We start from the raw sequence: 13429 nt of genomic DNA, 5'->3' as shown, positions 1-13429 counted from the left end.
TATTTCCCGAGGTGTGGTTCAGGGACTCCTTAGATCAGAATCCCTGAAGGAGCTTGTTTAAAAAAGCAGATTCCTGGGGTCAGCACATACTTTTAAAATCACATTTCACGGGGAGGACCCTGGAATGTCCATCTGCACAAGCCTTTCTGGGATTCTCATCCACTGATGTGTGTGAAGCGCAGTTCTTGGTTGGCATCCACTGGGGGTGCTGTGAGCCGGTTTTAATGGCCAAACAGAGCTTTCTTTCCTGAAGGTTGCATAAGGCTCCTGAAGACAGTTCGTAAGGAACCCCTGGGTCTCAACTTTGGGTACAGGGATAGAAACAGACATGGGATATTCATTGTGATAATACATTCTAGATTTTTTTAAAATGCTGTCCTTCCAACTTATTTTTTTTAAATTATTAAGCATACCCAGAGTTGTCCTCACAATGCATTGTTCCGTGTTCCTATTCTTAGACCTGCACTGATATTTGTAAAGTGTTTCACGGTTACTTGGAGGAACAGGATCAGGAAAAATGATCACAAAAGCGTGAGCTTGCGTATCACCCCTTTCCTATAACGTTTTCTAGAATGCCAGTCATTTTAGTTTTTCTAAACGGAATCCCTTAAAACAGAGCGAGATGAAAGAGTGAGGGGATTTTTATTTATTTCTGGTGTGTGTCTCGGGTATCCTGTCTAGAATTTAAAGCCTGTTTGTTAGATGAAAATGATGAGATGGGTGTAAATTTGCAGTTGAGGAGTTGCACTAAGAACTTAGAACTTGAAGTGGTGGTTCCCAATTTTATTCTAACTTTGGTCTCACATAGATCTGTAGCATTTCTTGTGGCCCCTTATGCCTTGTTGGATGAGTCCGGTAATACTAATTACTCCTGTAGTTCCGTAGCCGAATTAAATCTGTTCTGGAAGCTGTAACTTTCAATTACCTGACCTTTATGTGTGTCGAGGGGTCACACACAAGCACATGGTATCTGGCGCTTAATATCTCCGCTAAGGATAAAGGCAGCCCTGGGGTCCATCTCAGACTGAACCCAGCGGGCGTTAAATCTAAGCACTTTCGCGATGGATGGACTGGTTCTCGTGAGAAATTGCACACATCTGAGATGCAGACTTCATTGGGCATTTAGTTTTAGAATACATTTGATCCCAGTGCTTTGTGCCTAAAACTGTTCCCGTCAGTGAAACCCACCTCCTGCCTCTGCTAAGTTATAGACCCTTCGAGGTGGCCGTGGAGCCTGACCACTACAGTTGTGTGATGGCTTCCAGGGCTTCCAGCGCCCCTACCCCATCACCCAGAGACACTTCCCCATCCTGCATCAGTTGTGAAGGTAGCTCTTTGCTATGTGGAGCCCAACAGCATACCGTGCAGAATGTAATGAGCTCGTTTAAGAAACCAGATATAGGGGCTTCCCTGGTGGCGCAGTGGTTGAGAGTCCGCCTGCCGATGCAGGCGACGTGGGTTCGTGCCCCGGTCCGGGAAGATCCCGCATACCGCGGAGCGGCTGGGCCCGTGAGCCATGGCCGCTGAGCCTGCGCGTCCGGAGCCTGTGCTCCGCAACGGGAGAGGCCACAACAGTGAGAGGCCCGCGTACCGCAAAAAAAAAAAAAAAGAAAGAAACCAGATATATATGCCATCAAGACAAGGCCATCAGGTTCCTAAATGCCAGCCCTGGATCTTGACTAATTTTGAAATGTTAATGAGTTTATCACTCTATTAAGAAGCTGTGGGTTCCATCCTGGCTTTGAGAAGGGGCTAATTTGCTCCATTTTGGAATTGAATTAACTTTCAGGCCAGCGGGGCCCTGTTTATTAAATTGCTTTTTCCAGTCCTAGCATGTTTTCTCCCTCGGTAGCCTCTGTCAGTTTCTGAGCTTGTAACCTCCAGGGAAAGATAGGCATGCTCACCCTTTTAATATGTGTAGAGACCATGCAACACCATTGTTTTCTAATAATTAGACAGGCTTAGCTGTATTAGCTCTGTTAAATGTGCGTATTGGAAAGGCCGCTCTCTATTTGGTATATCCTTTCGAGCTTCCGGTTATTTTTTTTAAGTATTAACGTTGATATTTTCATTTTAAATGTACTCAGGTAAACTTGAAGCTTTTTAAGGAGTCACCGTCTAGCCCTTTGGCCCACCTCTTGGCTCTCAAAAAATAAAGAAGGCTGCCTATTTCTCGGGACTGCCTTAGCCATTACAGTCACGATCTTGCGTATTTCCCCAAGAGCGCTATATTCCTTTTCTGATCTCCCCTAAATAAACTAACCTTTGAGGCCATCTATTCACTTCTGCCCTACCTCTGACCTGTTAAGCTTCATTTCCTTTCCTCCCAAATTTGAACTTCATTTACAGGCTAGCAGTATTTTCCTCGTTTCTTAATTTCTGGATAACTGTTTCTGGCATTTAAAAAACGGATAACATAATCTTTGGGGAAACGTTTAGAACCCAAAAGAACGGCAGTGCCGGCCCACGCAGCCAGCCCCAGTTCCACTTAACTTTGTCCTGGATCTTCTGCAAACCCCACAGTGCCCCCTGTCACCTTCCGCTCACCCAACACCCTCCTCAGGGATCTCCCCTGTGACCCCGCTCTGCTTTCTCAGGTGTTTTCAGTACCTTCCTTCGATGGCATCTCCCATGAAGTTCTTTTTTTCTTCCAGTGACAAGGGGAATAGTTACACTGGTATGTTCTGTGGCAGAGGTATTTAGATCTTTCCAGCTTCCCGATGAGGAAGAAACTGTTGGGTGATGATAGATGTCACAGTAGCTCCTTATTCTGGAGTTCTGCATCTGAACCCAGGTCAAAATAAAAGGAATCGGGTTGAAATTGTAGCACAGTCGAGATCTTTTTGATACCCAGACAGTTCAACACTATTAATGGAGGATGTATTATTTCACTTCTGAAGATGTTTGGAAATAAATAACAAATGGAAAAAAAAATGACACAGCTACCCCTGAAGGAAAACTCTGAGCTTAAATCTATGCAAATGCACTGGGAAGTGCCTGTAGACAAGCAAGGCTCCCTCCCTTCTTTGTGTTTACATGTAAGTGGGGCTGTGAGGGTCCCTATCACATAACTAAGCCCTGCCACTGATAATATGGGAAAGCCCTTCCATGCTCTGGTAGGTAATGAAACACAGAATCTTCCTATCTGTGACAGACATTTAGGCATTTCTTACTTTCTGCCAGAACTTTTTAAACATGGGCTAAAAAACAAGACCTCCATTTGTGCAGCCACGTCCCCTTCCAGGTGGGAAAATCAGCCTTGTAGGAGATCAGGTCAGACCTGCAGCAGAACCCTCCCAGCCCTCACCCTGAAGGACAAGGAACCATGTGCATATGTAAAACCTGGGCTGTCTGGCCCCCCACTGACCTCTGCCACCTCTGGCTTTAACAAATCAAAGGCCCCGTGATTGACAGCCGGGAGAAGTTCTCCAATGATGGAGCGAGACTGGGGAGGGACCAGCCCTTCTGGCACCTCCCCCAGATTTCCAGAGATCAATTAGTTGGGCTTAAGCCCAAAGTGAGGGCCATACTAATTTTAATATTGAACAATTACATTTCTGATCAGAGTGTGTGAAACTGAGGCATGCCAAGAAGTGGGAAACCCGTACCGAGTGCCAGGGTGGTGGCTTAGCCTACGGCATGCTGGGACTTGAGTACACATTTTTAGCTTATAAACCAGACGTGAGTTGAATCGAGCCATTGGTGTTCAGTGTATGATAAAAAAGATACATATTTTTGAATAGTGGGAAAAGATTCTTTGAGGAATAGAGATGCTGGCTTCCCAAACAATGCTATTTATTTACTTTCCAAGTGTAATTTAATTTTAATTATTTATAAAGCTGCTTGATACCTTAGTGAATGTACCACAGTGTGTTTGGTTCAGCTAACAATATCTCAGTAAAAAGAAACTGTTCTTTTCAAATCTTAGATATTAAATCTTTGCCACGAATCATGCTGAGACTGCTGGGATTTTTATGAGAATCATTTGGTTTTCATGGGGGTGAAATGAGACCTAGCAGGATATTATTGAAAGTTTTATATTTCCAAATATGTACATAGAGAGATCCCGGGTAGGCCCTTCTTTCTTTCCTTGGTGAGAAAATGGCTTTCATATAAACTAGTCAAAATCGCAAATACTATGTGGAAGAATAATCATGAACACTTCTTTTTTTTCCTTAACTCAAAATCCTCAGATTCCGCCATGCTTTTCTTTCAGGCGTTTGCCACGTCGATCTTTTCTACTCCACTGAGCCCGTTTCTCGGGAGTGTCATTTTTATCACATCGTATGTCAGGCCAGTGAAATTCTGGGAGAAAAACTACAAGTAAGATCCTAAAATCGTTGCTGACTTGCTTTCCTAGGATTCATGTTCGGGATGCTCCTTGACCTTTGTCTGTGAAAAGTCCAGGCTTCATGCTTTGCCCTCCTGTGGGGCAGCCCTAGCAAACTCCCTCCACCCACCCAGTTATCCACTCAGCACGGGGGCTTCCAGGCTCTGGACCAAGCCTGACTGATGGCAAATTTGCAGTCAGTTACTAGTCTAGGTTTCACCAGTTGTGAAGGAAAGTGAGATATCACCACGCACTCTCAGCCGTTGCCCTCAGAGAGGTTGTCTCAGGAGCCGTGGTGAGATTACCCCTGGGGGGCACGGCTCCCTTCTGTGGGCCTTTGAAATATACATGTCATGTCCAAGTGTACCTGCATCGCAGCTCAACACAGGAGCGCATACCGTTTTTTCTGAGCATCATTAAACTTGTAGAAGATGATTTCTGCACTCTGTCTTGACTGTTTAGACCAGTCAGTCATGAATTTCCTCAAGCCAACAGTGATGGAGCGAGGGCAGTGATTTTTTCAGGAGTGGTGGGAAGGGAGGAGTGGTGGGTAACTGAGTAACTTTCAAGAGTTGTTAATGATTTGTCGGGGGAGGGCCTGAGAACAGCCAGAGGAGGAGGTGGGGCGGGCCAGCCTGTCTCCAGCTGGGGTCGTCTTCCCTTGCAGATCTCATCTGCCCTAATTTACTAGCCATACCTGGGCTATTGTGTCCAAGCCCTAATCCATCTTCTGTAACGTGTCTACCTTTTCTGCCGCTCTGCCACTTTACAATGCGCCCTTCACGTCTCACAGAGGCCAACGTTAAGTTAGGAGATCTGTGTGGTTAGATGGTTTATGTGCACGGAAGATGCACGTCCTTCTGGGGCAGGTGGTAGGGCGTCGTGATGAAAACACAGCCTGGGCCGCCAGCCTGCCTGGGCTCGCACCTCGCCTCCACCCTCGATGCTGGTGACCTCAAGGCCTCTCTCCTCTTCTGTAAAATGGGGGCAAAGGAATAAGGCCTACTTCACAGCCTTGTGGGGAGAATACGAGTTAATAGACCTAAAGCACCTAGAACAAAGTAAGCATCATGCTGGCCTGCGCTGGTGGGATTCTTCTCTGACTGCCCTGCCTGGAAACCCTGTCCCCACCTGACCCATGCTAACAGGTATCCCATCCCCAGGACCTCACATTTACGGGTCCTGGGGAAATCCAACCAAACCGGAGCACCCCAAGGTAAGCCAGCGCTGGGAGACCACCAAGAGGTGGGGAAGGCCCCTTGTGTGTCCCACAGATTCCTCATCTTTTAAGAGAGGTGGGCTTTTTGCTGTATGAGTGAAGCCGTCTTGAAATATGCACGTAAACAAGAGTCCTCTTTGGCATTTGTCTGAAGAGATGCCGTGCGTATTTACAGAGTCAGAAGGAAAAGAAAACCACCAGCGCTGGCTTGTCTTTATGCTTTTTAAGGAGAAAACAATTTGGGGGAACCTTTGTGGAGCTCTTAAAAATCGCACTTCTGGAAAGTGCAAACGCTTGTGAATAAGAAGTGTGGCAATCTCGTGTGCTTTTAACTATGCAAGAAAGTGCAAGATATTTTAAACGTGCTCTGTAACACAAAAGATTTCTTTTTGTCTCCTATTCTCAGATAAGTTAGGCACCAGTTTTTTTGGCCAGGGGGAGAAGCAAATTGTTGATAAGCAAATCGCATCCCCTTTGAGCTGGAGGGGGTGTGAGGCTTCCCCAGTAGAAAGGGGAATGGAGAAATCTTCGTGAGACGCTTTTACTGAGGGGAGACATCCTAACGCCTGTGCAACGCAAGTTTGGGATTTTCTTATTTGGCCTCCTCCCTGCCAAGATTCAGCTACCTGCTTGTCACCGTACACCGAGGTCTGAAGTGTCGGTTTACGTGGGTTACTTATAAGTCTGGGCTACTGGAGTGTTTCCTTATTCAGTCTCACAAAGAATGGATGATGTTGTGACCCATTCTTGCCCCCAGTGTAGCACTCCGTTGCATGTCGGGGCTTTGGTCGGCTGTGCTAGGATGAGAAGGGGACAGCAGAGGCTGTGGCAACGCATAAGGACATCCTGCCTTTCCTAGGTCTCTCTGAAGGAGCCAAGGTGGGGAAAATGTTCAGTCCCACTGAGGGGTGGGGAGAGATGCTGATGCTGAACGCAGCCAGCTGAGAGTCTCTTGTCAACTTGTGTTTAAGCCTCAGAATACAGAGCCCTGTGATCATCTGCTTAAACGATCAGTGATGGGGCTTCCCTGGTGGCGCAGTGGTTGAGAGTCCGCCTGCCGATGCAGGGGACACGGGTTCGTGCCCCGGTCAGGGAAGATCCCACATGCCGTGGAGCGGCTGGGCCCGTGAGCCATGGCCGCTGAGCCTGCGCGTCCGGAGCCTGTGCTCCGCAACGGGAGAGGCCACAACAGTGAGAGGCCCGCGTACCGCAAAAAAGATCAGTGATGGAATTCAGGACAGTAAGAGTGGTGGGTACCAGGAAGAGAAATGGCAGGAAATCTCATCTGGATCTCTGCAAGCCCTCTGGAAAGCCCATTCTCTGTATCTGAAACTGTTGGTTTTTATTTCAAACACTAATGACTTTTCCTGTTCTTATCTGTGAGTGTCTCTGTAGCTGCTCCTACCATTTCTTTTCAGTCCGATACAGAGAAGCAGTTGTTAGGGTAATTGAGTGTTTACTCGCCGTCCCACCACTGACTGGGAGATATTCTCCCCTCTCACGACAGTGACCACGATCTGCCAGTGGGTACCATGGTCGCCAGCCCCACCCTGGGGGTGTGATGAGGGGGCACTTGCCATCCCCTCTCCTGGCCTCCTCTTCCTTTCCACCCCTGCTCCTTCACTTTCCAGTCCTTTGATTTTTCTTCCAAACCTCCTAAGCTGCCTTTGGTTTTTGCAAGTCTCCAGCGAGCCCTGTACCGTAACGGAACCGTTTTCATACTCTATGGAACCGATAAGTAAATCACCAGCTAGCTGGTGACTCTGGCCTGTCTGTTTTCCCCAGCCTGGGCTGTCTTGAAATCTGCAGACTTTTTGTTCTCCAACGCCACTCCTCACTGGGGGCTGGTGACAAACGTATCCTCTGCCCACCTAACTAACCTGCTCCCTGGTTGATTCCCCAGACACAGCACCAGGTCCCACTGTCTCAGAAGCCCGCGATGGGACACTGCTGCCTGGGCGACAAGGAGACGTACCTCAGAGCCCAGCACTGATGTAAATGCTCTGTATCTACCTTGTCCAATACGGGAGCCCTCCTAGCACTTGGAACAGGGCTAGTGTGGCTGAGGTTTTAATTCTATTGAATTTTAACTCACTTACATTTAAGTAGCCACATGTGACTCGAGGCTATCATATAGGACAGCACAAATATAGACCCCCCTCACCTGAGTCCTAATCTCCCACAGTACTATTTCATACATCGCATATTGTGGAGTTTTCATTCCCAGCCCGCCCTCGGCTGTGCCCTTCTCACCGAGTGCCCTTCCCTCCCCCACTCCCTCCACTTCCACCCACCCACACACAGACTCACAAAGAGGGGTATCATATTCCACCTCCTGATGGATGAATGGAAGGTTCAGGAAGCACTTGTCGGATGAGAGGTACTGTAGTGGTCACCTTTGGAAGATAAATTTGCTCTGTGACCATCAGTACATTGTACCAAGGATTGGTGTGGACTGACTCTACCTCCAAGCCTGGACTTGTTTTTATTCATCTTTGTATCCCTACGGGGTCACGCACACAGAAAATGTTCTGTAACTATTTCTTAAATGAATTAAATCCAACAATATTATGTAAAAGGGAAAGGAAATCGTAATCTGGATTTCATTCACTACCGTCAGGCTGTGCACTATTAAACTGTTCTTAACTAAGAAGGTCTTTAAAATTGGTCTTGATGAGTCCTGCCTGCTGTCTCCATTTAACTTATAGGCAGCAATAGCAAATGCACTATAATAACAGTGCCTGGTGTTTATAAATCCCCTTATGTCAGAGTATTTTTTTTAACATCTTTATTGGAGTATAATTGCTTTACATGGTTGTGTTAGTTTCTGCTGTATAACAAACTGAATCAGCTATACGTATACCTCTATCCCCATATCCCCTCCCTCTTGCATCTCCCTCCCACCCTCCCTATCCCACCCCTCTAGGTGGTCACAAAGCAACGAGCTGATCTCCCTGTGCTATGCGGCTGCTTCCCACTAGCTATCTGTTTTACATTTGGTAGTGTATGTATGTCCATGCTACTCTCTCAACTTTGTCCCGGTTTACCCTTCCTGTCCGCCGTGTCCTCAGGTCCATTCTCTCTGTCTGCGTCTTTATTCCTGTCCTGCCCCTAGGTGCTTCACAACCATTTTAGACTCCATATATATGTGTTAGCATACGGTATTTGTTTTTCTCTTTCTGACTTACTTCACTCTGTATGACAGACTCTAGGTCCATCCACCTCACTACAAATAGCTCACTTTTGTTTCTTTTTATGGCTGAGTAATACTCCATTGTATATGTGTGCCACATCTTCTTTGTCCATTCATCTGTTGATGGACACTTAGGTTGCTAACATGTCCTGGCTATTGTAAATAGTGCTGCAATGAACATTGTGGTACATGACTCTTTTTGAATTATGGTTTTCTCAGGGTATATGCCCAGTAGTGGGATTGCTGGGTCGTATGGTAGTTCTATATTTAGTTTTTAAAGGAACCTCCATACTGTTCTCCATAGTGACTATATCAATTTACATTCCCACCAACAGTGCAAGAGGGTTCCCTTTTCTCCACACCCTCTCCAGCATTTATTGTTTGTAGATTTTTTGATGATGGCCATTCTGGCCGGTGTGAGATGATACCTCATTGTAGTTTTGATTTGCATTTCTCTAATGATTAGTGATGTTGAGCATTCTTTCATGTGTTTGTTGGCAATCTGTATATCTTCTTTGGAGAAATGTCTATTTAGGCCTTCTGCCCATTTTTGGATTGGGTTGTTTGTTTTTCTGATATTGAGCTGCATGAGCTGCTTGTATATTTTGGAGATTAATCCTTTGTCAGTTGCTTCGTTTGCAAATATTTTCTCCCATTCTGAGGGTTGTCTTTTCGTCCTGTTTATGGTTCCCTTTGCTGTGCAAAAGCTTTTAAGTTTCAGTAGGTCTCATTTGTTTATTTTTGTTTTTATTTCCATTTCTCTAGGAGGTGGGTCAAAAAAGATCTTGCTGTGATTTATGTCATGGAGTGTTCTGCCTATCTCTTCCTCTAAGAGATTTATAGTGTCTGGCCTTACATTTAGGTCTTTAATCCATTTTGAGGTTATTTTTGTGTACGGTGTTAGGGAGTGTTCTAATTTCATTCTTTTACATGTAGCTGTCCAGGTTTCCCAGCACCACTATTGAAGAGGCTGTCTTTTCTCCACTGTATATTCTTGCTTCCTTTATCAGAGATAAGGTGACCATATGTGCATGGGTTTATCTCTGGGCTTTCTATCCTGTTCCACTATCTGTATTTCTGTTTTTGTGCCAGTACCATACTGTCTTGATTACTGTAGCTTCGTAGTATAGTCTGAAGTCTGGGAGCCTGATTCCTCCAGCTCTGTTTCTCTTTCTCAAGATTGCTTTGGTTACTGGGGTCTTTTGTGTTTCCATACAAATTGTGAAATTTTTTCTTCTAGTTCTGTGAAAAATGCCATTGGTAGTTTGATAGGGATTGCACTGAATCTGTAGATTGCTTTGGGTAGTATAGTCATTTTCACAATGTTGATTCTTCCAATCCAAGAATATGGTATATCTCTCCATCTGTTTGTATCATCTTTAATTTCTTTCATCAGTGTCTTATAGTTTTCTGCATGCAGGTCTTTTGTCTCCTTAGGTAGGTTTATTCCTAGGTGTTTTATTCTTTTTGTTGCAATGGTAAATGGGAGTGTTTCCTTAATTTCTCTTTTAGATTTTTCATCATTAGTGTATAGGAATGCCAGAGATCTCTGTGCATTAATTTTGTATCCTGGTACTTTACCAAATTCATTGATTAGCTCTAGTAGTTTTCTGGTAGCATCTTTAGGATTCTGTATGTATAGTATCCCATCATCTGCAAACAGTGACAGCTTTACTTCTTCTTTTCTGATTTGGATTCCTTTTATTTCTTTTTCTTCTCTGATTGCTGTGGCTAAAACTTCTAAAACTATGTTGAATAATAGTGGTGAGAGTGGGCAACCTTTTCTTTTTCTTGATCTTAGTGGAAATTGTTTGTTTTTCACCATTGAGAACAATGTTGGCTGTGGGTTTGTCATATATGGCCTTTATTATGTTGAGGTAAGTTAGCTCTATGCCTACATTCTGAGGATTTTTTATCATAAATTGGTGTTGAATTTTGTCGAAAGCTTTTTCTGCATCTATTGAGATGATCATATGGTCTTTCTCCTTCAATTTATTAGTATGGTGTATCACATTGATTGATTTGCATTATTGAAGAATCCTAGCATACCTCAGATAAACCCTGCTTAATCATGGTGTATGATTCTTTAATGTGCTGTTGGATTCTGTTTGCTAGTATTTTGTTGAGGATTTTTGCATCTATGTTCATCAGTGATATTGGCCTGTAGTTTTCTTTTTTTGTGACATCCTTGTCTGGTTTTGGTATCAGGGTGATGGTGGCCTTGTAGAATGAGTTTGGGAGTGTTCCTCCCTCTGCTATATTTTGGAAGAGATTGAGAAGGATAGGTGTTAGCTCTTCTCTAAATGTTTGATAGAATTCGCCTGTGAAGCCATCTGGTCCTGGGCTTTTGTTTGTTGAAAGACTTTTAATAACAGTTTCAATTTCAGTGCTTGTGATTGGTCTGTTTCTATTTTCTATTTCTTCCTGGTTCAGTCTCAGAAGGTTGTGCTTTTCTAAGAATTTGTCCATTTCCTCCAGGTTTTGCATTTTATTGGCATATAGTTGCTTGTAGTAATGTCTCATGATCCTCTGTATTTCTGAAGTGTCAGTTATTACTTCTCCTTTTTCATTTCTAATTCTATTGATTTGAGTCTTCTCCCTTTTTTTCTTGATAAGTCTGGCTAATGGTTTATCAATTTTGTTTGTCTTCTCAAAGAACCAGCTTTTAGTTTTATTGATCTTTGCTATCATTTCCTTCATTTCTTTTATTACTGATCTGATCTTTATGATTTCTTTCCTTCGCTAACTTTGGGGGTTTTTTGATCTTCTTTCTCTAATTGCTTTAGGCATAATGTTAGGTTGTTTATGTTAGATGTTTATTGTTACTTGAGGTAGGATTGTATTGCTATAAACTTCCGTCTTAGAACTGCTTTTGCTGCCTCCCATAGGTTTTGGGTTGCCGTGTTTTCATTGTCATTTGTCTCTAGGTATTTTTTGATTTCCTCTGATTTCTTCAGTGATCTCTTGGTTATTTAGTAGTGTATTGTTTAGCTTCCATGTGTTTGTATTTTTTACAGATTTTTTCCTGTAATTGATATCTAGTCTCATAGCACTGTGGTTGGAAAAGATACTTGATACAATTTCAATTGTCTTAAATTTACCAAGGCTTCATTTGTGATCCAAGATATGATCTATCCTGGAGAATGTTCCATGAGCAATTGAGAAGAAAGTGTAATCTGCTGTTTTGGGATTACAAATGGAATGTAATTCCATTTGTAATAGATGGAATGTCCTATAAATATCAGTTAAGTCCATCTTGTTTAATGTATCATTTAAAGCTTGTGTTTCCTTATTTATTTTCATTTTGGATGATCTTTCCATTGGTGAAAGTGGGGTGTTAAAGTCCCACACTATTATTGTGTTACTGTCGATTTCCCCTTTTATGGCTGTTATCATTTGCCTTATGTATTGAGGTGCTCTTATGTTGGGTGCATAAATATTTGCAATTGTTATATCTTCTTCTTGGATTGATCCCTTGATCATTATGTAGTGTCCTTCTTTGTCTCTTGTAATAGTCTGTATTTTAAAGTCTATTTTGTCTGGTATGAGAATTGCCACTCCAAATTTCTTTTGATTTCCATTTGTGTGGAATATCTGTTTCCATCCCCTCACTTTCAGTCTGTATGTGTCCCTAGGTCTGAAGTGGGTCTTGTAGACAACATATATATGGGTCTTGTTTTTGTATCCATTCAGCCAGTCTCTGTCTTTTGGTTGGAGCATTTAATCCATTTACATTTAAGGTTGTTATCGATATGTATGTTTCTATTACTATTTTCTTAATTGTTTTGGGTTTGTTATTGTAAGTCTTTTCCTTCTTGTGTTTCCTGCCTAGAGAAGTTCCTTTAGCATTTGTTGTAAAGCTGGTTTGGTGGTGCTGAATTCTCTTAGCTTTTGCTTGTCTGTAAAGGTTTTAATTTCTCCATCAAATCTGAATGAGATCCTTGCTGGGTAGAGTAATCTTGGTTGTAGGTTTTTCCCTTTCATCACTTTACATATGTTCTGCCACACCCTTCTGACTTGCAGAGTTTCTGCTGAAAGATCAGCTGTTAACCTTATCGGGATTCCCTTGTATGTTAATTGTTGCTTTTCCCTTGCTGGTTTTAATATTTTTTCTTTGTATTTAATTTTTGATAGTTTGATTAATATGTGTCTTGGCATGTTTCTCCTTGGATTTATCCTGTATGGGAATCTCTGTGCTTCCTGGGCTTGATTGACTATTTCCTTTCCCATGTTAGGGAAGTTTTCAACTATAATCTCTTCAAATATTTTCTCAGTCCCTTTCTTTTTCTCTTCTTCTGGGACCCCTATAATTCGGATGTTGGTGAGTTTAATGTTGTCCCAGAGGTCTCTGAGATTGTCCTCAATTCTTTTCATTCTTTTTTCTTTATTTTGCTCTGCGGTAGTTATTTCCGCTATTTTATCTTCCAGGTCATTTATTCGTTCTTCTGCCTCATTATTCTGCTATTGATTGCTTCTAAAGAATTTTTAATTTCATTTATTGTGTTGTTCATCATTGTTTGTTTGCTCTTTAGTTCTTCTAGGTCCTTGTCAAACATTTCTTGTATTTTCTCCATTCTGTTTCCAAGATTTTGGATCATCTTTACTATCATTACTCTGAATTCTTTTTCAGGTAGACTGCCTATTTCCTCTTTTTTTAAAGTATTAATTTCTTTTTTTTTTTTAATAA

At 43.0% G+C, this 13429-nt stretch overlaps 1 protein-coding gene across 1 annotated transcript in view; it reads left to right on the top strand.

Annotated features, from left to right (window-relative positions):
• The window catches only part of PCNX2 (pecanex 2), a 273090-nt gene that overhangs the window by 182178 nt on the left and 77483 nt on the right, over positions 1–13429 (top strand). The window contains exon 23 of the mRNA XM_027094137.1: positions 4194–4323. Coding sequence (XP_026949938.1) covers positions 4194–4323 — 130 coding nt within the window. The remainder of the gene's footprint in view (positions 1–4193; positions 4324–13429) is intronic.

This window comes from Aethalodelphis obliquidens, unplaced genomic scaffold (assembly GCF_003676395.1).
Source record: "Aethalodelphis obliquidens isolate GAN/ISIS:26980383/991018 unplaced genomic scaffold, ASM367639v1 scaffold87, whole genome shotgun sequence".
Taxonomy (NCBI): Eukaryota; Metazoa; Chordata; class Mammalia; order Artiodactyla; family Delphinidae; genus Aethalodelphis; species Aethalodelphis obliquidens.
Note: the sequence above shows the minus strand (reverse complement) of the source record. Positions and strands in the feature narration are given on the sequence as shown.